This window comes from Sapajus apella, unplaced genomic scaffold (assembly GCF_009761245.1).
Source record: "Sapajus apella isolate SASKATOON/1434 unplaced genomic scaffold, GSC_monkey_1.0 scaffold4, whole genome shotgun sequence".
NCBI classification, from domain to species: Eukaryota; Metazoa; Chordata; class Mammalia; order Primates; family Cebidae; genus Sapajus; species Sapajus apella.
Genome location: NW_022436944.1, coordinates 16,915,875 through 16,942,663, shown reverse-complemented (window position 1 = coordinate 16,942,663; position 26,789 = coordinate 16,915,875). Strand labels below are relative to the sequence as shown.

Genomic DNA, 26,789 nt, shown 5'->3' with positions numbered 1-26,789 from the left:
TCATCCCTTTTGAAGATAAAGGATGTTTTACATTCTTTTGACAAGTCTTTGAGACTCTTGGGGGAGGAAACTTTTTATTTCGATGACTGGTCTAAGATGTGCTTATATTTGAAGTATCTGGGTGAGATTTATTTAAAAAAAGTTTCTTAAGTGATACATATATTTGATAATTCAAGCAAAGTGAAAGAATATCCAATGAGCAGCAGTTCTCCCTTTCACTCTCATACCCTCCCCACAGACTACACCATAGGGTCCTGTGTCTCTCCCCTGAAATAGTCTGTACCTGCACTGTCCATTACAATAGCCACTAGCCAGATGTGGCTACTGAGCTCTTGAAATGTGACCAGTCCAAATTGATGTGTGCTCTAAGTGTAAAATGCACACCAGATTTCAGACTTAGAATGAGAAAGTGTATAACAGTAATACTTTTTATGTTGATTACTGGTTGAAATGATAACATTTTGGATATATTGGGCTAAATAAAATACATTAATCTTCTAATTTTTGCCTGTTTCTTATTTTTTTCATGGCTCCTAGAAACTTTAAAATTATACCTGTGGCTCACATTCTATTTCTATCGGACAGCACTTGCTTTATATCGTTGAAGTTTTTTTTTTCTTTTTTAAATGAAAAGAAGTCTATGTTAAAATAGTTATTTAACCAAGACGCATAAGACATGACTGAAGTCTGGTGTCCTTCTACTTCTCAGTATTCAGATGAGTTTGTTCAGTCGGCCTACCTGTCTCGTCGTCTTGCCTACTTTTGTGCCCGGCGTCTTTCCTTGCTGCTGAGCGATAGCCCCAACCTCCTTGCTGCCCACTCACCCCACATGATGATAGGACCAAACAACTCGAGTATCGGGGCCCCCAGCCCTGGCCCCCCCGGCCCTGGCATGAGCCCTGTGCAGCTGGCCTTCTCAGATTTTCTTTCCTGTGCACAGCATGGTCCCCTGGTTTATGGACTTAGTTGTATGTTGCAGGTAAGTCCTTGGCCCTTGTTACTTTATGTTAAAATTCAGTGTGGGAAGTGATTGAGTTCAGAATTGCATTTTCAATTCTCTAGTTGAACTTCTACAACTGTTTTTTTGTTTTCCTCACCCAAGTAATTTATTGATTGAAATTTTTTGTTTTTATTTCCCTGTGATGGATCAAGCTGAGAGAAAATTTCTTGCATTCATCTAGGAGAAAGTTATTGCAGTTGTCCTTTATTAGGTTCATTAAGCAGTTCAATTAAAAATCCTTCAGGGAACCCACAGAATAAGTTAGTTGTATTATTGTTCTTCTGGAAAGACAGCTTCTCCACCCAGCATTTTTAATCTTTCCCAGTTCACATCTTGGGTTGGTTGCCTGTCTGTGTTTCTTTAAAGTCCAAATCATGTATCAGGCTCCGTTCATCTTCCAAGCATTTTTGGTTATGTAATCCTTGAACATCCAGTAACATACTGGTTGCTGGGCTGATACTATCAGGAATATCAGGAATGAGATACAGCCCTGCCCTTGATAAGCTCACAGCTTAGTGTTCAGTTTGTATTTCTTGAGCTCTTACTGTGTTCTGCTGTATACTAAGGAGCTTTGAAACAGAGTTGGCCCTCAAGACATGGTCTCCACTCTGGCAGAATTTACTGTCTTGTCAGGAAAACAGGGTCATAAATGGACAGTTTCCAAATAATATGACAAGGGCCAGTGGGGAGATGTACAGGGGGCCAAGGTAGCTGAAAAGGGGGATCTTATAGCCCAACCTAAAATTCACAGAGACTTTGTGAAAGAAATTTTTTACTTCGTCTAGTGAGTTGAGAAAGATAAAGTAAAAAGAAGGAGCCAAAGTTTCCTGACAGGAAACAGTATGGGAAGAGGCCCAGAGGTTGGTCAGTTATCTTTTCTTTTCTGTAGGTTGGTATTAGTGGGACATAAATTATAAAATCTGTTGAGGGTCACGGAATAGAGGATGCCCTGTGGGCTTTATGAGTGAGATGTCATCAGAGGGTTTTATGCAGCAAAATGACACAGGTAGCTGTATAATGTTGTTAGGTTGTATTGGTTACGGTAGAGGGAAGATTTGTGGGCGGGGGGAGGTAGGAAAGAAGGAGGCTTGCAAGGCAAATCAGCTTGGAAGCATTTTAGTGAGTTCAGCTTTGGAGTATTTTGGACTGTTTTGTCCTTTAAAATCTCCAAATGGACATGTTCAAGAGTTGTTACATGTCCAGTTCTAAAGATTTGGGTGGACAGTTGGCCGGTTGTGTGGATTTGAATCCTTCAAGGACTTTGGCTTTGAAAAACCCAAGAGGGAGTGAGATTGCCTGAAGAATTTTGTAGTGAGAGAGAATCCATGAACCTGAAGGACAGGAGTGGTTAAGAGTCGGGCGGAGGGGAAGTCCATGACGAAGACTAGGAAGGTTGGCCAGACTGGAGAGAGAACAGGAAGAGAGTATTGTTACCCAAAGATGATGCGAATAGCAGTAATACTGTCATAATTATATTAGCATAGGAATAGCATTTACTATGTTCTACGCATTGTTCTAAGTTGTAACGTATGTTATTAAGTTGTTTAGTTCTTGGAACTAGCCTATGAGATGGGAACCATTATTATTCTTATAACATTAATAATGCATAGGTTACAGAGCAAGAAAGTGGCCAAGCTGGAATCCAAACCAAAGCAATCAGGATCCAGAGTCCACACTCAACCAGTATGCTAAACTGGGGTCTGCAGAAAGTTTCAAAAAGGAATGAGTAGTGGGCAATGCCTAGAATATTGGAGGCGTCTGGCAAGAAGATGGCTGAAGTTGTCTTTGACAATATAGTGTTCATTGGTGATCTTCTTAAGATCTGTTTAATTGAATGGTGGATAAGGACCCAAATTAAGAAATGTCGAGGAGTGACGGAGAATAAGGAGAAATAGTACTAACTGTTCTTTTGAGAAACATGTTTATGAAGTGAAGAGAAGAGAATGGATAGTGGATAAAGATGGCAGCTGAGTGGAGAGTTAAAAAAATTTGTTTTTGATGGGCAGATTTGAACTTGTTCGTAAGTTAAGAGCAAATAGGAGAAGGAGAAATATTTGATAGATCAGTGCCCTGGGTATTAGAGGGCTTTGGAATCAAGGACACAGAGAAGGGCTCTGTCAGGAGGAGTTGAGAACTCCACATTGTCACAGGCAGGAGGAAGGCAGTAGGAATATAACCGAGTGGAAAAAGATTCAGGGACTTAATATTCTTTGTATCTATCATCGGGTTTCCACAAAGATGACTCCTAGACCTCAGAATTTAGTTTTTTTTTTTTTTTTTTAATTGATTGATGAATTGATTGAGACAGGGTCTTGCTCTGTCACCCATGCTGGAGTGCAGTGGCACAGTCGTCACTCACTGCAGCCTGGACCTCCTGGGCTCAGGTGAGCCTCCTGCCTCAAGTAAGTGATCCTCCCTCCTCAGCCTCCTGAGTAGCTGGGACTACAGGTGTGCATCACCATTACCAGCTAGTTTTTAAATTTTTTGTGGAGACGGGGTTTCCCTGTGTTGCCCAGGTTGCTTTCAAGCTCCTGGTCTCAAGCGATCCTTCTATCTTGGCTTCCCAGAGCGCTGGGATTATATGTGTGAGCCACTGTGCCTGGCCAGCTTTTTGTATTTATTTTTACATTTTTGAAAAAAAATTGCGTTCTTTCTCTAAGCTTACATTGTATGCTGCTGAGTGACACGAGAGCATAATAATGGCTTAGATGTACACTTTAAAGCTATTACAGACCTGATTTTAAGCCTCACTCTGCCACTTGGTAACTGTGACCTTGAGCCTCTGTTTCCCCATGTCTGAGTGGGGAGTAATGACAGTTCTTACTTCATTACCTCATAGAGTTAAGGTTATGATGAAAGAAAGCTTCCAAGACATTGTTCAGCACAGAGTAAGTGTAATTAGCTTAATTAAATGTGAGCTATGATGTTTATGTTTAGGGTGCAACAGGATAACATAGTGGTTCTGAGCATGTGTGCTATTCATGAAATCAAACTTGGGTTGGTTACTAATCTCCTATGTGGCTCATATTTATTCCTGTTTGGTAAAGGTGGGGAATAACACCACCTAGATCATTGGGTTGTTTAAGTAAGATGGTCATTTAAAGTACATCTGGTTGAGTAAAGAATGTCTGCAAATTTTTAGAGCAAGGGTAGGCAAACTACAGGTTGTGGACTAAATCTGGCCCACAAGGTAAAAATAGGTTTATGTTTTTAATGCATTATTAAAACAAAAAGGAAGAATACATGACGAAAACTATAGCTAGCCTGCAAAGCTTAAAACATTTACTATCAGGCTTTTTATAGAAAAAGTTTGACAACCTCTTGTCCGGGGTTACCGCCTTCCCAGCATTGAAGCTACTATTACATCATTATTTGATTTTGTTTTTGTTTTTAAATAATTTGTTTTTTTAGCTTTTACAGCCTTAGAAATTATATATCCTAGCTTCATCTCGTGGTTTTAATTGCATGAAAAATTGGTTTAAGTGACGATTTTTAAGTAATGATTACTGCATTTTTTTTTTTAAGTTCCTTCAGGTTCCTGTATTGGAGTATTAGCTTATGAATTATTATATTCCTTAATTTCTCAATAGCTGTACTTCGTTTCTTGCAACTTTGTAATTTTTAGTTTTGTCTTCTCAATTACGAAGTTGAGAATGGGGTAAGATGCTCTTATTTTAAACTCACTATGATTTAGTAATGACAGGATGTCATTTTTACTGTTTAGCTATTATGCTTTCCTCCTTCCTCTGAATATCCAACGTTTCCTGTTTTATTTCCAGACTGTCACTCTCTGTTGCCCAAGTGCCTTGGTGTGGAATTATTCCACAAATGAAAACAAGAGTGCAAACCCAGGCTCGCCCCTGGATCTGTTGCAGGTGGCCCCTTCCAGCCTCCCCATGCCGGGTGGGAACACGGCTTTCAATCAGCAGGTAGACTTTATGTTTCAGTGACTTGATGGCTGTTTTCATCCTTGAGAGGCATCAGGGTACAGTGGGTCAAGCCCAGGTTTTAGTATCTAGGTGTTTGGGTGCTATTCCCAGTTTTGCCCGCTAACACTCTGGGTAACCTTAGAGAATTGTTTAGCCTCTTCAGAACCACAGAAGTTCATGAAGTTGCTCCCTTTCTTTTCACCATCTCACTGAACAGTTCTTGCTGAGAGTTCTGCCACCAGACTGTAATTATGGTGGTGGTTCTAGTATGTGACCATGACTCCTGTAGTAGTTTGGCTAATTAGTGTTATATGTTCTTATTAGTACTGGGTTGTTTCAAAATTTTATGTGACTTGAGCCATAGGATTGTGATTAATATTTAGAATAAGATCCCTGTCTTTTACCAAGCAGTTTTCTTAAACTAGTAAAACATTTCAAGTTGCTTTCACACATGAAAGAATGGCCCAAAGAGATTATTTAATTATTTGAGACAGAGTCTTGTTCTGTTGCCCAGGCTGGTGTGCAGTGGCGTGATCTCGGCTCACTGCAAACTCTGCCTCTCAGGTTTAATCTCAGTAGCTGGGATTACAGGTGTGTGTCACCATGGCCGGCTAATTTTTGTATTTTTAGTAGAGACAGAGTTTCACTATATTGGCCAGGCTGATCAGGAACTCCTGACCTCGTGATCTGCCCACCTCGGCCTCCCAAAGTCATGGGATTACAGGTGTGAGCCACCATGCCTGACCAAGAGATTATTTTAGAACGTTCATCTTTCCATGTGATACCATGAAAAAGAAATTTCACTTGTAAAACAAATTCTGCAAGCATTTATTATTGTGAGCCTTTATTACTGAAAACTGACATTGAATTACCATTTGTAAATTGTAAAAATTCACTTCTTGGGCCACAGGCTGTGTTTCTTACAATACAGTCAAGATTATAGTTCGCCATAAGATACTTGACTCACGTAGAAAAACCTGATGTGATTTAGACAGCCACTGTGGCATTTCAAGCACAAGTTAATTAGAAGCGATTATCTTTCAGGTTCGGGCAAGGATTTACGAAGTAGAACAACAGATAAAACAAAGAGGCCGTGCAGTGGAAGTTCGGTGGTCATTTGACAAGTGCCAAGAATCCACAGCAGGTACAGAATGCCACAGAGGAACGAGTGCTTTTGAATGCTGGAGTTTATGCAGTGTTTCTGCTTCTTGCAAACCACTCCCCATGAATAAGGAAGCTTTTTGACAGAGCCACTTGGTGAATTTTGAGGACATTCTTCAGTTTATGCCTTTTAGATCCTGGCTGTCTAGAATGTCAAGTTTGGTTTTGTCGATGATTGTTTGGTAGCATATGCCAAAAATGATAGTTTAAAAAATTTCTTTTGCCTTATATAGAACGGTGATTTTGTACCGTGTTATTCTGTTTTTGGCTTCATTAACCACTTTAATTTCTGCCGGTAGGGGTGACTATTAGTCGGGTTTTGCACACGTTGGAAGTTTTGGATCGTCACTGTTTTGACCGAACTGATTCCAGCAATTCAATGGAGACACTTTATCATAAGATTTTCTGGCCAAACCAAAACAAAGATAACCAAGAGGTAGTTAATTTTTTTTTCTTATTGTTACCTTTTCTTATTGTATTTTCTTCTTTCTTATTTAGGAAACTCTGGTGAAACCTTTTCTATGAAGTACAGTATCTTATGAAGACATACACACTTTGAAATAATTTTATTATTGGACCAAGATTACCCACGATTATTAAAATGAAATGTCAGTGGGACTTGTCTACCTAGGAATATTGATTATTGACTGGCAAGATTTTTCTTGGCCCTTTTACCATCACTCTCCAATTTTAGTTTTAGAAGAATAGCTTTCATTTAGTGATTGGACTTAATACAGTGGGCTAGCCTTAACTTAGGTGGAATTTATTTTAACATTTAGCACAGCAGAGGGCAGTGCATGAATACCAGTGGTCATGATCTTTCAAAAATCCTTAGACAATGTATTAGGCATGGCTCTACAGAGAAATAGAACCAATAGAAAAAAAGTGTATGTTATATGTTTGTATATGAGTGTATACATACATATGTATATCTACCTAGAGAGAAAAAAGGGGAGAAAAAAGAAAGGGGTATTTATATTAAGGAATTGGCTCATGTGATTATGGGGCTGGCAAATTGGAGATATTCAGGGCAGGCTAGAGACTCAGGGAAGAACTGATGTTGCAGTCTTGAGTCCGAAGGCAGTCTGGAGGCAGAATTCTTTCTTCCTCTGGGGACCTCAGTCTTTTTTGTTTGTTTGTTTGTTGGAGATGGAGTCTCAGTCTGTTGCCTGGGCTGGAGTGCAGTGGCGCCATCTTGGCTCACTGCAACCTCTGCCTCCTGGGTTCAAGCAATTCTCCTGCCTCAGCCTCCCGAGTAGCTGGGGTTGCAGGTGCCCGCCACCAAAGCCCAGCTAATTTTTTTTTTTTGAGATGGAGTCTCTCTCTTGTTGCCTGGGCTGGAGTGCAATGCCACAGCCTCAGCTCACTGCAGTGTCTGTCTCCTGGTTCAAATGATTTTTCTGCCTCAGCCTCCCGAATAGCTGGGATTACAGGCATGTGCTGCCATACCCATCTAATTTTTGTGTTTTTAGTAGAGATGGGGTTTGTCCATGTTGGTCAGGCTGGTCTTGAACTCCCAACCTCAGGTAATCTGCCCACTTCAGCCTCCCAAAGTGCTGGGATTACAGGGATGAGCCACTGTGCCCCGCCAGTTTTTTGTATTTTTAGTAGACACGGGTTTCACAATGTTGGCCAGGCTGGTCTTGAACTCTCCTGACCTGGTGATTTGCCCTCCTCTGCCTCCCAGCGTGCTGGGATTAGAGGCGTGAGCCACTGCGCCTGGCTGGAACCTCAGTCTTTTAAGGCTTTTTATCAGCTAGATGAGGCCCACACACATTATAGAATGTAATCTGCTTTACTCAAAGTCTGATTTAAATCTTAATCACATCTTTAAAAAATCTTTTTAGCAACATCTAGACTGGTGTTTGACCAAACAACTGGATACAGTAGCATAGCCAGTTAATATCTAAAATTAATAATCACAGGCAATTTTTATCTTATGCTTTTCCAGCAATAGATTGTTTCATGAATGAATTGCCCTAAAAACTAGAATTTTCAATTTTTTTTCCCTCAACGTTGGGGAGAAATAAAAAATTTGTCTTCTTTTCACAATGAAAACTGACAATGATACATCCAGCTTGTGCTAGGCACCACGACTGCAGAGGTAAGTTTTAAGACACCTTCATTACCTTAGTTAACTGATGGCAAGTATCTTTGATGTTTCAACTAGCTTTTGGGAATCAGTGGAAAGAAAAGATGAAACAATAATAACAACCATCAGAAACCTTTCCTTCTCTTACCTTTATGTGAACCTGATACATATTCCAGATTATTATTCTTTTTGGAATAATTTTTGAGTCGTCACCTTGCTTCTCAAAGATGTGGTTCAAGACCAGTGGTGCCAGCTAGGATCATTCAGAATGTTGAGAGCAAGGGACCGATTGAGTGTACTTTTTAAATTCATCGTGTCAATAGCAATGCCTCCGCACTTCAGTAGAGCATGCTGATAAATCATCTGTTTACTGAGGCAAGTTAGAGTGGTACATGCTCTTTCTGGTTGGAAACCTTAAAGTATATTTTTAGTAAAGACTTTCTTAGATAAAAGGCCTCATGAATACAAAGATTTTCAATACATATAGGTGAGTTATCTGGAAGGAAGAAAAGTAGGGATACCCAAAATTCAGGAGGTCCTGGATTGTTTAGCTTCCTGCACTAAGTATTGAATAAAAGCTATGTTGTTTCCTGGTAAGGGTTTTACCAAGACAATCAAAACCAACTTGGTGTTGTGGTTAGCCTGACTATATCCCTTCAGAGTGTGTACACTGGCAAACTTCAGGATTATTGCCTCATTCACCCGTAAACACTTAAGTTACTCATAGCACTCTCAAGAAAAATTTTTTTTTAAAGGGCAGAAATTATGTTGTGATTTTTCTGAATGAAATCACACTATGGGGTTCTCTGTAAAGCACAGGTCTCTCCAGAGTGGGTGCTTGCAATGAGCCATTAGGGTGCAAGAAGAAATGATTAGAACTTCTGTTCAGATTGTAATTTTTAAAAGCCTCTTTTGTCTCCGTTTTATAATGAATGCAATTATTATGGTAGTATAGGTATAGAAGTTATAAATAAGTATGTGTTGAAAGTTTTTACTACAAAAACTCTGAGCTGAGAGAGGGTATGTGAGAAATGTTTGGAGATCACTGCTGGAAGCTTCCTCTACCTGAGCGACTTCTCCCCGGCTGCAGGGAGGTGCGTGCCACTAGAGGGCAACATGTACTCAGGGATGAGAGTCCTGGAGGCTCTGGACGCACTTCTCTGGAAGGACCATCAGTGTTGCCCCAGTTAGCAGTAATTGTTTTGAATGTTGACTCAATTTCAGAAACATTTGATGTGAGCAAGTGGTTGCTTTGTGGTTACAATACTGTTTTATGAGTAAGACAGAAACTACATTTTAAACCTGTAATTCAGATTGGTCACCCTTTCTTAATCTGGCAAAAAGGATAACAGAATAGAAAGATCCTTCTATAATACTTAACATTAAATTATTATTATTTTTCCAAGACAGTCTCAGCCTGTCAGCCAGGCTAGAGTACAGTGGTACTATCTTGGCTCACTGCAATTTCTGCCTCTCAGGTTCAAACAATTCTCATGTCTCAGCCTCCCCAGTAGCTGGGATTATAGGTACACACCACTGTGCTTGGCTAATTTTTGTATTTGTAGCCAGGCTGGTCTTGAACTCCTAGCCTTAAGTGATCCATCTGCCTTGGACTCCCAAAGTGCTGGGATTACAGGCATGAGCCACCATACCCGGCCTAAACTAATTTTTAAAATATGTCTTTGGTATGTATGGTGTATACATCAGGGTATATATGTATATGTAATCAAGTGACAAAGTTTTTTCTCTCTATTTACTCTTTAACAGGAGTTACAGTTATTTTATTTTTTTGAGACAGAGTCTTGCTCTGTCACCAGGCTGGAGTGCAGTGACGTTACCTTGCCTCACTGCAACCTCCGCCTCCGGGGTTCAAGTGAATCTCCTGCCTTAGCCTCCTGAGTAGCTGGGATTACAGGTGCCCACCCAGTTAATTATTTTATATTTTTAGTAGAGATGGGATTTCACCATGTTGGCCAGGCTGGTCTCTAACTCCTGGCCTCAAGTGATCCACCCACCTTGGCCTCCCAAAAGCGCTGGGATTACAGGCGTGAGCCACTGTGCCCAGCCCTGTTTTCTCGACTAGAGAGTCACTGTGCGTATTTCCAGAATTCATGCATGTGCTGTAGCACCATGTTAACTGATCAGCTGGTGATCTTGAGTAAGTTACTCAAGGCTTTGTGCTATAGTGCCCTTCCTGGTTATGTAGGCATAGAGTACTTGCCCTTTTTTATCTCTAAGGAAACATGAACACTTTGAGAATTATAAAGCACTATATAAATATGTTTCAAAAATGGTTCACAATAATATAGCAATTATTAGTATTCTACTAGAAGAACTAATGTGATAATGCTGTTCTCTGATAAGGAGTTGCGTGTGGATAGGATTCAGAAATTGGTCTCACTTCTTTAAAATATACTTCCCCTTTTTTGTTTTCATAATTTGTTCAGAATGAAGGTAACATGATAGATAAAACATGATCAGCCTCCATGGTTGCAATAGGTTGGAGGTTTGCTGGTACTGGAAGTCATGTTTAGGTAGGCCCAGGCCCCAGGTTGCATAACCTGCTTCCTCACATCTGTTAGGAACGTCTGAATTTCACCCTCCTTGGTCCGTTAATTCACTTTTCTCTGGAACTGTGAAAGGGAAATGCAGTCTCCTCTACTTTCCTGTAGGGAGGGGGAGGACATCTGTCCAAATGGGAGAAGTTCGTGTGTGTAATCAGTTTCAGTGTTGGTGAAAGCCTGTTGAAAACTGCCATGCAGCCGGGTGCCATGGCTCATGCCTGTAATCCCAGCACATTGGGAGGCCGAGGTGGGCAGATCACTTGAGGTTAGGAGCAGCCTGACCAACATGGTGAAACTCTGTCTCTACCAAAAATACAAAAATTAGCTGGGCTTGGTGGTGCATGCTTGTAATCCCAGTTCCTCAGGAGGCTGAGGCAGGAGAATCGCTTGAACCCGGGAGGTGGAGTTTGCAGTGAGCCGAGATTGCGCCACTGCAGTCTAATCTGGGCAACAGAGCAAGACTCTGTCTCGGGAAAAAAAAAAAAAAAGAAAGAAAAGAAAACTGCATTGTATGGGATGAAGACATTTGGGGCCTGGGTCCTGCCTTGTGGTTAGACTGTGGTCATGGGAGTGGGAGTAGGAGCAGCGCTGTGCCCATGTTGGGATGTGCCAGGCTGTGGTATGCTTTCACTGATTCCACATGGAAGGCACTGTTTATTTACTCTCCCTCCCTCTTGCCCTTTGCCCCCCATTTCCTTGGCTGCTGTTTCTGTGTCTTGGCTTTTGTGTATAACGGCAAGGGAGGTGAAAATAAAAATCTCAAAAACCTTAGCATTTACTTATTCTAGATTTGTGCTGGCTGGTTTTCCATTCAGAGTAGTGTGAGATATAAAGATGGTAATACTGAGATCAGGGCTCATGTCCCACAGCGGCCAGGCAGGTAGTGGGAATGAGTCGGGGGCTGCTGTGGATAGGGCAGCCTGGAGGTGGCGGGACTGAGTGTCTGGGAAATGGGCAGACCTGTCTGAAGAGGGAAGCCTCTCAAATTCTTAGATTCTACTTGGAATCACAGATCCACTGTTGCCTGATTATCTAACATTTCAAGAGAAGCTGGATGTCAAGATCTGTGTAAACTTCCTTGATTTTAAAATACTGTGCAGCCAGGCAGTATGTCTATTGGCCATGTTACTCAGATGCTTGTCACTGTCCAACTCCTGGTACGTGTCTTCTACAACATTTACTCACTTATTTGCTTGTTTAGTGTTTCAGAGCCATTTCTAGCCTGGGTGATGGAGGTGGGAAATCCTGACATCCATACAAAGAAATCGTTTTGTGGTTGGTGGGACCCCTGGTTTCCACATGGTCGCTGAGCCTGTCACTTGTGACTTCACCTCTGAGCAGCGGGAGGAGCAGTTACCTCTTTGCTTTTTAGAGGCCTCAGACCACTTCCTTCCTCTTGGCATCTCTCTGTTTGGGATGAATGTGAGGTTGGAAGCAGCTGCATCTTTGGGTTGCCTTGAAGACATGGATAGAACGGAAAATCTAAATTTAGGTGGCAGGAAGAGCTGCCTTTTCACTTCTCTCTTTGGGGGTTCCAGGAAGCTGACTTTGTCCTGAGTAATGAAAAGTTGGAACCAGCTGCACTGGACAGAATGCTCCTACAGCAGCTTGTGTGTTTCGTTCTTCCCTGATGTTAAAGCCACACACCCCAGACTCAGAAACCTACATATTTATTGTTTAGATTTGTTTTATGCTTATACTATTCATGCAGAATTATTTGAAAGGTTATGATGAGTTCTTAATGATGTTTTGAATGGCAAAGGCCCTAAGTTTAGAAAATGTTTGCTTTCCTCACCTCTGGCACAGGGCATCCCAGGCCCAGCCAAGTCTATCAGTGCAGCTGGCAAACTCTGCCTCATCACCACTATCCAGCGGACAGAAGCTCACTTTCTGTCAGTGCAGTGCTTGTTCCACATTTGTCTTCCTGCAAGCCTTTCCCTGGGGTCTGTTTCTTCTTCTCCTCACCTGATGCACATTATCAGCCCCAAGTACCATGCATGGGGCCCAGGAGATGCTCAGTAGCATTTGTTGAATTTGTTTTTTTGGACCTTATTAAAAAGCTGCTGGGGTAGTAAACTGGATGGGAAGCACCTCTGTAATATTTGGCATGGAAGGGTAGGGAGGATTACAGTCATGGAATCTATATATGTCAGTCTTATGAATGCTTCAGATGTGGGAGAGAATATGTGCAGGTAGAGGTAGGGGTGTGGCTGGCAGAGGAGCTCTCTGCTGTGAAATCAGCAGGTTAGTTTATTTCTTTGGGGACACTATGGACAATTCACTTATTTTTGATGAGTCTCAGTTTCCTCATTTGTAAAATGGGCATTCTATTTCCTAATGATGTAAAAATGACATGAAATAATATTTGAGTGATAAACCATTCAAATATTTACAGTGTCCAACATGTAAATGGGTACTTAATAAACACTAGCTGCTATTATTACTGACTGATATATTTAAAGTTAGTTAAAAACTCTGCAGAAATGGAAGGAATATGATCAGTGACTCATAGCGGGTCCCTTGGGGCTGCTGTGGGCACACACAGATACCTATTACGCAGTCTACTAATCATAAGGCACAGCCAGGGTCTGTGGGACTTTTTATATTTGCTGGTTTTTGTAAAGTCTTTAGTCCCTATAGGGAGGCAGTTGGATGGCATTGACCCACCCAGGATGGGGTAGCTGCAGGACCATATTGTAAAGGAAATCATGCTCATTTAGATGCTTAGGCTTTGTTGTTGTTTAAGGGAAAAAGACACTTTCTAAAACCAAGACTGCAGAAGGTCAAGTAAGGCAAAAGTCAAGCAAGCAAGGAAGATGTGCGTGGATGCCTTTCTGTTCAGATCCAAGTGTGCTGAATTTATGCTGTTGATGCGGGTCACAGCCTGGCCAGAAGTGTATTGTGCTTCGGAAGCTAACACATTTCCTACGGGACACCCAAAGGAAGCGTTGCTAGTCTTTTGCAACTAGTGTTTTCTTAATTTTGGAAATGATGTATTAGTAAAAGGTCAATTTCTAGTAACATGGCTGGGAAAACAAAATTGTGCATCCAGATATTTAGACTTGCTGTCACTGAGAAGGGCCAGTCATGCATTGTTTAGATTGGTGTGGGCCTCTCAGTTTGATTTTGGGTATTATGACACTTTGTTTTAAATCTTTTTTTGTGTGTTCTTTTTAAAACAACGGGCCTTCTTTTAGTGTTATGTCATCTTATTTAGTTTTTTCCCTGGCATGTGCGATGCATGTTTTTTTTTCTCTCTCTCTCTTTTTTTAAGTTCCTTACTGTTTAGACAAGGCAACCAATGCTAGAGAGGATGAGAAATTGTTGAAGCTGTCACCCAGTTCATTGTTGGAAGAATAGGAATTGAAATCCTAAATAGTTCTAATTAGTGCAATCCAAACATCACTCTTAACTAGTACATCCTACTCCTTGTACTTTTTATTTAAAAAATGATTTTATTTCAGGGAACAGTATAGCTGAAGTAACAAGTTTCAGATGTAATTTTGGAAAAAGGAAGATACCTTTGTAATTGCCATAAACAATTTTCATGAACAATACCCAGATATGAATATTTGAACATTTATGTGGCATAATGTATTAATTTTTAAAAGCTTGCTTGACAATTTTAACATAGTAAACAATATTTTAATTAGAAAATTCAACTCTTCAAGTTGAGCACTCTGGCGTTGGTAGGATACCTTAGACTTTAGGCTGGTTCAGACCTGATTTTCAATCTTGATTTTGCTGCCAAGTATTTGAGTGGCTTCAGATCTCCCTTATAACCTCCCTTAGTGTCAGTCTGTTTGTACAATGGCCTTACTAATAGAATCCACTTCATGTAGTAGTACATGATAAGCACTTAGTAAATGCCAATTGTTACGTTCTTGCCTGCACAACTTTTGGTTGTCAAGTGAGTAGAACAAGCACCATGTTCTAGAAATTGGTAATTCCTTCTTATTTGTGTGTTACCTTGATTTTCATAAAAGGCAAGCAGTAAAGTTTATTGTTTAGTGATGAATTTTGAAAATTAAGCAAAATATTTTAATTATACCTTGATGATTCCCTTATCTGAACTATTTGGGAGCAGAAGTGTTTAGGAGTTTAGACTTTCTTTCAGATTTTGGAATATTTGCATTGCATATTTACTGGTTGAGCACCCCTAAACCGAAAATCTGAGATGTGAAATACTCCAGGGAGCATTTCCTTTGTGCATCAAGTTGGTGTTAAAAACATTTCGGATTTTGGAGTGTTTTGGATTTCAGATTTTTGGGTTAGGAATGCTCAGTCTGTATGTTAAATATGAGAGACATCCACTTGTTAAGAACTTTTGGAGAGATTTTACTTTGAAATTGAGTCAACCCATGTATGACTTTCTGTTATGCAATTACATATTTCTCAGAACTCTTTTTTTTAAATTTGTATTACTTAAATGTTGACTGAGGATTAAAAGATTCTACTTTTGTTAAAATGCAAATAAATGACAAAAAAACTAAGTTAAAAAACAGTTGATTTAAATACTCAGAGGGGATTACCTTATTGATCTTGTTTCTTCCAAGAATTAGATTTGTCCTGTTTTTAACTACTTATTTACAAAAAGAAGGTTCCTTTTACTTCCATGGTATGCTTTGTTTTTCTGATGTCACAAGACCTAAAGACTATCAACATTGATTGTAAGCATGTGAAGTTAGGAAACCTTGCCCCTTTCTCAGTCAGAAATCAGCCATCTCAAATATCTTTTGGAAATTTATATATGGAAAATATTTTTTAATTCAATTTTTAAAATTTTTAATTTTTCTTCTCAGAGGCAGGGTCTTGCTCTGTTGCCCAGGCGGAAGTGCAGTGGCACAGTCATAGCTCATTGCAGCCTTGAACTCATGGGCTCATGTGATCCCCTGCCGAGTAGCCGGGACTACAGGCGTGTGCCACATACCCGGCTAATTAGAGATAAGGTCTCACTATATTGCTCAGGCTGGTCTTGAACTCCCAGGCTCAAGTGATTCTCCTGAGTTGCTGGGATTACAGGTGACCATGTCTGGGCCACCATGCCAGGCTGGGAAACATTCGTATGTATAAAGATTATAAAAAATGAATACCATTTATACTTATGCAATAAATCTTGTGAATTTATGGTTAACAGTGTTAGGCTTATTACCTTACATTGATAATTGTGACCAGGTTCAGCAAGCTTATGTTCTTTTAGCAGTTAAGACCAGTTTTTGTGCTTCTGTCACTTGCAATTTGTCCAGCTCCTCACAGTATGCCTTGGCATGCAAACTATATGACTTGTTAATATAGCTACACTATGTATTATTCCATATTATTTATTGGTGCTATAATATGAATAATGTCTTTCTCCAAATGTGACCATTTTGTTTGACCTTGACTAAGAGTGATTGATTTCATTTATAAACATGTCTTTTTAGTCTAAGATTAAAGCGCTGTTAAGAGATTTATTTAGTATCTTAAGTCCTTTTATTTTTAATTTTAAAAAACTTTTCAACTCTTTTAGTTAGCTGTTGCTTATAGTAGTAAGTCATTGATTTTTTTCCCCATCCCCTTTTATGGTATTTTATAACCTATGTAATATATTAAGAAATTTCTTATTTTCAACTGGCAAAAAATCTCACCAAGTACCTCCTAATTTCTAAAGGAAGCCTGCCTCTCAGATGTAGTTTTCAGTTATTTTCCCTTCTTTATTTTTTAAAGAAGACCTGTGGTTAGCTTCTACAGCTATTAGGTTATTGAATTACTGAGTACATTGAATTACTGAATTATGAAATTAGTCCTAATCTATCAGATTTATGCCAGCTCTACCCCAAGAAAGAAGAATGTGGCAAATCCTCTGATGTGAAGAAAACCTTTCTTCACATTTGAGATAGCTTTATTATAGATGTAGATAACATCATTCATGATGATTATTTGCTACAGAATTAATACTTTTACTATTTTGGCACTGTAGATAATGCTCCACGTTCATGAGACCAGATAAACAATGCTGTTATTTGAAGGACCTTACTGATATTTGAATTTTGTGTGCATTCATCTTGTTTGTTGTCATTGTAGAACTTTCTTCTTGTGATTGTTATATAGATGATACAGCATTACATTCTTGATCTTAAGTTTTTTTTGGCCCACAGCTTGGACCCCTGTCCCATTCCCCTGACCAAACGGGAGGTATGAAGAGCTCTCTGTGTGGAGCCTGATAGCTTGAGTTGGACTCTTAGATTTGACCAAGTAGCTTTGAGACATTTGACAGGTTATTTAACCTTTTCACTTTAGTTTGCTCAATTAAAATGATAGGACTGTCATTAAAGCATTGGAACAGGGCATACTGTATAACAACATATATATACCAGCAGTAACCACTGTTAATTTTGGTCCGTATTTGGTTCATTTTCAAGAGTTACGTTGTGGCAAGAGGGCCATTACTTGCATAGGGAAAAAATATGTTTCAAATATCTTTTGGAAATATAAATATGGAAACTTTTATATAAATATATGAACACTTGACTATAAAGGTTGGAGGACATAAATGAAATTACATTTGCATATTCTACGGGACACTGCATAATATTTTACAGGATTTTTTTTTCTTCTACTGCTTAATATTGTAGTTTTCCAGTTACTTTTCTGGCTTGGTAGTAGAGGAGGCATAAACATTTTATGCAAATTGTAGTGACACATTGCCATATCCTTTCAGGTATTTATTCCTGTCTCTTCTCATTGGTTAATGCTTTCAAAATGATGCTAAGTGATATTGTTGAGGTCAGCATCCTGGACTCATTAAATTAGGAATGAGAATGCTTCTAGTGTGTTACACTTAGTCAACTGCCGAATTGAGTCAGATACTTTTCATATTAATTAAGTGCGTCTCTAAACTTTCTCCCCATCTACCTTGTTTATTCCTTTGGGTTAATGTAGCACAGTGTATTGCTTTTATTCATTGATTTAAAAACATCAATCTTACCTACTTTGCACCAGGCACCGTGGAAGGTGCCGAAAAATAAAACCGTGAAAATGACATTGAGTATAGCGTGCATTAGAAGCAGCATAAATGGGACTGTGTTCTACATGATATTATATGAGCATCTGGAGGCAGAATAAAGTCTTTGGTAGTTCACGCCTGTGCTTTTATTTTCTGTGTATCAATTAGATGAAAAGTCTAGCTTGTCTGTAGAGGGGCAGAAGTCAGGGCTGGAACAGGGTGTGGCAATGGCTGGCTGGAGTGGGTTGGGCAGCAGGCATCCTGGGGTCTATTTGAGCCACTCAGGAGATTTCCATGTAATTGTAACCCTCCTTTCATAAGTAATCTTGATTCACCCATGATGCGAGTAGCAGCATGGTGTAGCAGAATGTGTGGGGGCTTTGGAATTAGGACAGCCTAATGCTGCTCTGTAGCTCTGTCCCTATGACCATCTTAACTTCTTTAAACCTCAGGTTTTTTTTTTTGAGCTGGAGCCTCACTCTGTTGCCCAGGCTGGAGTGCAGTGGTGCAATCTTGGCTCACTGCAACCTCCTTCTCCCAGGCTCAACCAGTTCTGCCTCAGCCTCCTGAGTAGCTGGAATTACAGGTGCACGCCACCACATCTAGCTGTTTTTTGTATTTTTAGTAGAGACAGAGTTTCACCATGTTGGCCAGGCTGGTCTTGAATTTCTGACCTCAGGAGATCCTCCTGCCTCGGCTTCTCAAAGTGCTAGGATTTCAGGCGTGAGCCACCATGCCTGGCTGGACCTCAGTTTTCTTATCTTTGAAATGGGAATAGCAATACCTGCTTTCAAGTTTATTAAGATTAGACATGATGTGTTTAAAATTTCCAGTACTTGCTCAATAATTTTTTTCTTTTTGAGACAGGGTCTCACCCTGTCACCTACTATCATATCTCACTGTAGCCTTGAGCTTCTAGGCTCAAGCTGTCCTCCCATCTTGGCCTCCTGAGTAGCTGGGACTACAGGTGTATACCACCATGCCTGGCTTTTTTTTTTTTTCTTTTAAATGGGGTGTCACTTTGTTGCCCAGGCTAATGGCGAACTCCTGGCCTCAAGCCATTGTTCCTGCTCAGCTTCCCAAAGTGTTGGGATTACAGGCGTGAGCCGCTGTGCTTGGCCAGTAAGTATTTTTTTTTATTACTACTGTTGCTACCTGTGGTTGGAGATTTAAAACTGTTAATATTATTATTGCCATAATTATGTGTTTTAATTTATGCCAGGGCTAGACCTATCATTTATTTTTTCTTTGACCTTAATTAACTTTGTATGCAAGGGCTCAATTATTCCCTCTACTCAGCCTACCTCTTGTTCTTTTTTGTGTGTGTGTGTGACGGAGTCTCTCTTCGTCACCAGGCTGGAGTGCAGTGGCGTGATCTCGGCTCACTGCAACCTCTGCCTCCTGGGTTCAAGTGAGTCCCCTGCCTCAGCCCCCCAAGCAGCTGGGATTACATGTGTGTGCCACTACAACCGGCTAGTTTTTTTTTTTTTTTAATTTTAGTAGAGGTGGGGTTTCACCACATTGGTCAGGATGTTCTCGATCTCCTGACCTTGTGATCTATCTACCTTGGCCTCCCAAAGTGCTGGGATTTCAGGTATAAGCCACCCGCCCGGCCCCTCTTGTTCTTTTATATCTGATTCACCTGTTATTTAAAGCTAGGGAGGCACCCTTACATTGTTCAACTTCTTACTATTCATTAGAGAGTGCCAGTATGAAAAGCTGCCTGTTACTGCCCTATGAAGACCCCAACCTTCCTTTGTTGTGTTTGGAATGATGTACTTTCTTTTGGTTATTCTCAGTGGTGTGCTTCCAGGGTGGTACCTGAGCCTTCCTAATGTGTATTTAAAGCCAATAGCTGGAGATCTAGTAGCCACAAAGCTGGGTTGTGAAATGTGCATATTACTTAGAAGTAAATATTCCAGCACAAGGGAGCAGAATACTCTGAGGCTGTAAGCACTGAGGAGGTGGAGTCAGGAGAAGCCAGAGATGCTGGGGCTCACGCAAAAGGCCACTGTGTATTGTGTACCCTGGAGGGCAGGACAGAGTTACCTACACAGGTTCTTTTGACACACAGGCTTTGCTTTACCTGCTTGGTTTGTTTCCAAGAGTTATATTGTGGCAAGAGCTCTAATACTTAGCTGAGTGACCTTGGATAAGTTATTTGCCATCTCTGCCTTGAAGTTTCCTTATTTGTAAACTAGGGATAATGATAATAACCAGCTTATAGATTGTGAAGATGAAAAGAAATAATTCCTGAAACACATTTATTGCAATGTCTGACTGTAAATTGGGTAGGCACTCAGTACATGTTAATTATCTTGATTACTACTACCTGTAAATTTGGTAATGTATCATCATTATTGATTTTCAGAATGATTAAATCCATAACTTAATCAACAAGATATTTTATATTAAATTTTCATTAGAAGCAATTGAAAAGATTTATATATAACATTAAGAGTTTTCAATTTTTTATTTTAATTGTGTCTGCTATGGTCTGCTATAAATCCTATGCCTTTAGTCATGACTAGAATAAGCAACAAATACTGTAGAAAACCTATTCTAAAACATGGGTTTCTGTTTGGGCAGGATGGCTCATGCCTGTAATCCCAGCACTTTGGGAGGCTGAGGTGGGCAGATCACCTAAGGTCAGGAGTTTGAGACTAGTCTGGCCAACATGTAAAACCCCATCTCTGCTAAAAATATAGCAATTAGCTGGGCTAGGTGGCACCCACCTCTAACTCCAGCTACTTGGGAGACTGAGGCAGGAGAATTGTTTGAACCTAGGAGGCAGAGGTTGCAGTAAGCTGAGATTGCACCACTGCATACAGCCTGGGCGACGGAACGAGACTGAAAAAAAACAAAGGGGGAGTTTAATCAAAAGAGGAACATATACTTTATTTGGTCAGGGCTGTTCTCCTTTGTCATCTGAAGTGCTTTACAGAATTGAGCACAGGACACTGCACCTAATCAGTATCTGTTGGAGTGATTTGTTTTTTCTTCCATCCAAAGAATTGCCTGAAATTGTCACTACCTTTCACGGTTACAAATGCAGACTATAAAAATAAAGCTGAGAGGATGGGGTACTGTAATTACCCCTTGAAAGGGAAGGAGCAGTACGCCAGCAGCAGTAGGGGTGCTGCTCTTGGAAGAAGGAAAGACTGGTGAAAGACACTGTGTGAGGGCTGAGAACGACCCCTCTTGGGTAGTACTTGGGATTTCCTGCTGGCCATGCACCGTTGACCTCCCCTTTTCTGTGTTCCATTGGAAGCCTCTCCCATCTGTCCTTCCTATTTATATTTCTTTAATCAGACATTGAAATATGGCCTCATTTGCCTGCAGAAAAAATGGAAATAAAAACAAACCAAAAATTTCATAGTTCCATTGCGGAAGACATTTTCTTTGAGAAGTTAGTGTAAGCCATTGTAAACCTTCTTTGATAATGTCTTATTATTTCTTTTAAAGCAGGTGTACAACCTATTTCTTTATTCCCACCACTCTGATATCCTAAGGAAAGGATGGCATCACTTGGCAGGTTTTATGATATTTAAGACATAGGGGACATTGTACTCTTGGTATCTAGCTAGTATTGGAAAACATTGGTTAAATATAGATTTTGAAATGTATAACTTTTTATAGGCATAATTGATAAAAGAAGAAAATTTGTGTGCTGAAATTTTATATTTTAAAAAGCTCAGTCTTTTCAGCAGCATTTTCCTGAAGGTTTTAATTTCTGGGTTTCTTAATTCACTTAATTTCTCAAAGTCAGAAATTGAGACTATACCTACAGCAGGTAGCCCACAGAATTTTCTTCAGGTTGAGATCTCATCTGAGATGTCAGTAAGTTGGGACAGATGTCTGCTCACTTCTCAGGAGACACTGAAGGTATTGACCTCCCTTCCAACCTTCCTTCCTTCTGATCTTCTTTCCGACCGACCTACCTTCCTTCCTTCCTTCCTTCCTTCCTTCCTTCCTTCCTTCCTCCCTCCCTCCCTCCCTCCCTCCCTCCCTCCCTTCCCTCCCCCTCCCCTCTCCCCCATCCCCTCCCCCCTCCCCCCTCCTCTCTCCCTCCCCTCCCTCCCTCTCTACCTCCCCCTCTCACTCCCTCCCCTCCCTCTCTCCCTCACTCCATCTATTGAAATGTCTTGTAACTTTATGATTACTTGTCTTTTTTACTTTTCTCTCTAGAAGGTGAGCATTTTGAGGATAGGGACAAGATCTTTAAAATTTTTGTTTCCTCAGTGCCTACCATATTATGGTTACTTAAAAAGAAAGCAGTTAATGGGTACCTTTGGAATTGAGTTGACTCCCTCTTGGAACTTGTTTTCTAGTGCATTACCCCAAGCCCCAGTGGTGACATCTGGATGTGTTCAAAAGAAACCTTTTCTTTATGTGTTCTTTTCTATGCATCTCTAGGTGAAGACACTTCTGTTACTTAAATTGGGTGAGTCAAATCATTGAAAGACAAATGTACATTTCCATATTAATTGTTTATTAATGTATTTTAGGAAATTATCAAGGACTCAGTCTTCTGCACGCATTTGGAATTCCAGTGGACGTTTTGTAAATTTAATTTTCTTCAGTGCACAGTATACACAGTTACACAATGTTTACTTTATTTCACTACATTGTTTAACATGTAAGCAACTACCCTATTCTTCCAAAGAATCAACCAGTTTCTCTAGTAAATGGTTTTCAACTTATTTTTTATGATTTTAAATTACAAAATGATTTTAAATTCTTCCGAAATGATTTTAAATTCTTAAGTGATTCTACTTTTAAAAGATTAAAAACGAAAACTTCTATTTTCTCGGTGGTTAAATTTCTGGCAATTTTTTTAAAAAGTCATTTGGAGATTTGTCAAAATCCTAGGCTTATTTCGTATTCTGAATCAGTATCTAAGAATATTATGTTATAGATATTTTTGAAATATGAATTTGATTTCTTTGGTATTAAAAATAATATATATTCATTCAAAATTTGGAATTTATGTAAAAGTTTAAGTAAAATAAAAGTCACATTAGTGGGTATTTTATCTCAAGCATATATTCTTTAAAAATAAAAATTGGGAGTTGCAATTTCAGCTTGTCATTAGTGCTTTTATATAAATGTAGAAATCATTGCCATTTGTTTCTTTGTTTTCATTTTTTTTTTTTTTTTTTTTTAAGACACAGGGTCTGACTATGTTGCCCAGGCTAGCCTCAAACTCCTGGGCTCAAATAATCCTCCAGTCTTAGCTTCTGCAGTGGCTAGGACTACAGGTGCATGCCACTGTACCCAACTCAGCTCACTGTCATTTCTTTTTCTTTTTTTCTTAAGATGGAGTCTCGTTCTGTTCCCCAGGTTGGGGTGCAGTGGCATCATCTCAGCTCACTGCAACCTCCACCTCCCAGATTCAAGTGATTGTCCTGCCTCAGCCTCCTGAGTGGCTGGAACTACAGACATGTGCCACCATACCTGACTAATTTTTGTATTTTTAGTAGAGAAGGGATTTCACCATGTTGGTCAGGCTGGTCTTGAACTCCTAACCTCAGGTGATCTGCCCACCTCTGCCTCCCAAAGTGCTGGGATTATAGGCGTGAGCCACCATGCCTGGCCTGTCATTTGTAATAACCATTTCTAGCAGTCTTAAAGGAATAATTTTGCTTGTTTTATGTGGCATTGTGACCTTGTAATAATAACTCAATGGAGTAAGGACATGAAAATGTAAAAAGAACATTTTAATTTAGTGACATGATTTTTTTTTTAAATGAGGTAAGTTAAAATTGCTTGAAATGACAAGATACCTAAAGGAGTAAAGATTATATGAATTAGAAGAGAGAAAATGTCTCTGTATATTTCCTTTGAATCTCTAGGAGCATAATTTAGAGATTAGAGCAAGCTAATTGAAAATGACTGTGAATACTCTAGGCATTACAACAGTGCTTCTTTATTTTACTTTTTAAAATTTGTTTTGACTGCTGTTGGATTTATGGCATACGATTAACCCCATATTTGCCTTAAATTAGAATGAGGTTTTTTGTCTTTCATAGGATTTCTGTAAGTGGGCCTGTTGAGTAGCTTTATTCATGATGCTGCCACTTAAAATCCTTGTTTACTAGTGAGGGAATGCAGACAGTAAAATTATAAATAAGTGAAGAAAACAATTTCGGATAACAACATTCACTGCTAAGCCAATGAAATAGCATGGTGTTTGCAAGGGTGGCCAGGGAGCCTCTGGTCAGCCTGAATCCTCAAGATCTTAGTGAGAGAAGGGGCTGCTCTGTGAAACTCCAGGATAAGGAACTCACTGGAGGGAAGGGGCTGCCAACACTGAGGCCCGAGGTGCAGGTGGGCTTAGTGTGTCTGAGGGGCTCAAACTGGAGTGTAGCTGGATATGGCTGGGGAGAGACAAGGACTCTCAGCTTTCTGATTTGAATGGTGATGCCATTTTCTACGAGAAAGTACACAGGACAAGAAATGTATTTGAGGAGTAGGATGAGCTTAGTTTGGGATCAGCTAGTGTCAGGTGATCGTGGTCAGCAGGTGGAGGTGCCCAGGAAGCCGATGGGTTTTAGTAGCTTAGGGGTGAGTTTGGGGCTGGAGGCATGGGTTTAGCTTTGCCTCTCATCACAGTTGGGATAACTACTTTCAGATTTCTATAAGGATGAAACGAGATCATATATATGTATGTATGTATGTATGTATGTACGTGTGTGTGTGTGTGTGTGTGTGTGTGTGTGTGTGTGTGTGTATATATATATATATATGTATATGGCAGAAATAATGCCTGGCACATAGTCATGTAAGTGGAGGTTATACCCCAAGGCTGCGGGAGAACATTTGATTTCCACTATGTCTAGATAGGGCTTTTCTGTCCTTTACATTTTTTTCTATTTATCAAACATCTTAATATTTTTCCTCCAAGGCCCATTTACTTTTTTTTTTTTTTTTTTTTTTCAAAATAGAAACAGTGATTTTCTTTTGCATGATAAAAAGAAAAAATAAAAATCCTCTGTAATCCTGTCTCTGGATAAAACCATGGCTAACAGTAACTATATGAAGGTTCAAGACCACATCTCTCATAAAATCTTCCCTGGATTCCCTGTCGATGTGCAATGTGTAGAGCCTCTTATTCTGCTCTGCGTTCGCTGTTTGGTTCTTAACTCTTGAGGAATGTAAGTTTCTTGAGCAAGAAAATGTGCCTTCCTATCCCTAACAGCACCAAACACTCATGCACGTTATGGGTACCCAGATAGGATTTGTCTTTTGCCTGCCTTTTCAGAATTGTGTATGCTGTGTGTACACTGTGTTCGGTTTGTTGATCTTCAGAGTGTCAAGTGTGATGAGCTTGTGTTTCTATTTCCCCAGAGATGATGTGGGCACACTGGCTGTTGTTTTGGTTTATAAAGGGGATGTGGTAATGTGATTTGTTTTGACTTCTCTTTTGTTGTAGTTTGTCCAATAGATCTGAAGAAATCTGTTCTCCCACCTAGTTGTTGATGCATTACTGATTACATGCATTTCCTGTATATGTCTCACTAATTCCACACAGATATTAACTCTCACATAAATTTTTTAGTGGGAAAAGAAGTTTTTAAATTTGGAAATCACCTGTTTCTTTTTTTGTGGCACATTTTTGTTTTGAAGATGCAGGCGGAAAAAGTCTTTATAAATGTGAATATGATGCATATTACGGCTTAGATTAATAAAAACTGAAAGCAGCATTTTTAGGGTAACTCTTTTTGTTATCTTTAATGTTCTAAACCTATAAACATGTGGTCCTTCACTGGTTTGACTTTTATATTTTTACCTTTGTGTAGTTTAGAGTAAATCTGGGCAGAAAATCCTCTCAGTTAATTTCTTTTTGAAATGTTATGTTCAAACATTTCTTTAAATTGAGTTACTTTTCTTGTTTTAAATTAGAAAAACGGAGCTCCCTTTGAGGTATCTGCCTCAGGTAACTCGTTTCTTTGGTTTGAGTCTACATATGTTTAAATGACAACATTTAGGGTATGATGAGTAAAAATCTTGGAGTAAACTGATTTTCATGATCTGAATTGTTTGCTAATTATCTAAAGCTGATCAGGGATATTTACTTTGCTAGTATCTAAAGCTGATCTGGAATTCTTGGATGGCTTTTCAGACTGCAGAAACCTTCCAAAATGTTGTGCTAAATTCATGCGTTTATGTATGTATGTTCTTCTCTGGAGTGTGCTCATAGCCATATCGTTATCTTAATTGAGTTTATGGATTCTAAAATATTAACTTTTCATGTAGCCTGTAGTGCTAATGCTGCAATTATCTCGTTTTTCTGGCATAATGTTTATACCCATGGTCACATATTAAAAGCTTGTAGTCAATGTCCTATTGGTCGGTGTGGATCCTCTGAAAGGAAAGGACAGATCACACAAAAGTACCATCTCTCGGCTCACCGCTCCCTACACTCTCATCCTGGGATTCATGTCACTTGGGCCCCCAACATCCTGTCATCCTCAGTCACTGGTGCCCACTTCTAGGCCATGGCAACTGTGGTTGACAGTTCTGGTGACCATGCTGAGCCATACCTAGACCCCCCGGGCTGTTGTCCTTTGTTGACTGTGTCTGCTCTTAATTGTTGGTTCATTTTGGTGCTGAGCTGTCATTTTTTGTGTTTGTTATTTCCATGGGATGGATCTTATACCAGCATTCCAGCCTACCCTCTGGTTTGTTCCTTCTAATTTTGTATTGGAGTGGGTCACTGGATAACCTGGCTTGCTAGAATTACATATTGTGGCTGGGCGGGGTGGCTCACGCTTGTAATCCCAGCACTGTGGGAGGCCAGGGCTGGTGGATCACAAGGTCAGGAGATCAAGACCATCCTGGCTAACGTGGTGAAAGCCCATCTAAATATTCAAAAATATAAAAAATTAGCTGGGCATGGTGGCGCATGCATGTAGTCCCAGCTACTCAGGAGGCTGAGGCAGGAGAATTGCTTGAACCTGGGAGGCGGAGGTTGCAGTGAGCCAAGATCACACTACTGCACTGCAGCTTGGGCGACAGAGCAAGACTCCACCTAAAAAAAAAAAAAAAAAAAAAA

General features: G+C 39.9%; 1 protein-coding gene across 7 annotated transcripts in view; it reads left to right on the top strand.

Moving 5' to 3' along the window:
• MED12L (mediator complex subunit 12L) overlaps positions 1-26,789 on the top strand; it is a 363,897-nt gene that overhangs the window by 77,791 nt on the left and 259,317 nt on the right. For all 7 annotated transcript variants that reach the window (XM_032263096.1, XM_032263069.1, XM_032263086.1 and 4 more), the window contains exons 8-11: positions 710-979; positions 4,780-4,929; positions 5,974-6,073; positions 6,390-6,526. In XM_032263096.1, the coding sequence (XP_032118987.1) occupies positions 710-979; positions 4,780-4,929; positions 5,974-6,073; positions 6,390-6,526 (657 nt within the window). The remainder of the gene's footprint in view (positions 1-709; positions 980-4,779; positions 4,930-5,973; positions 6,074-6,389; positions 6,527-26,789) is intronic.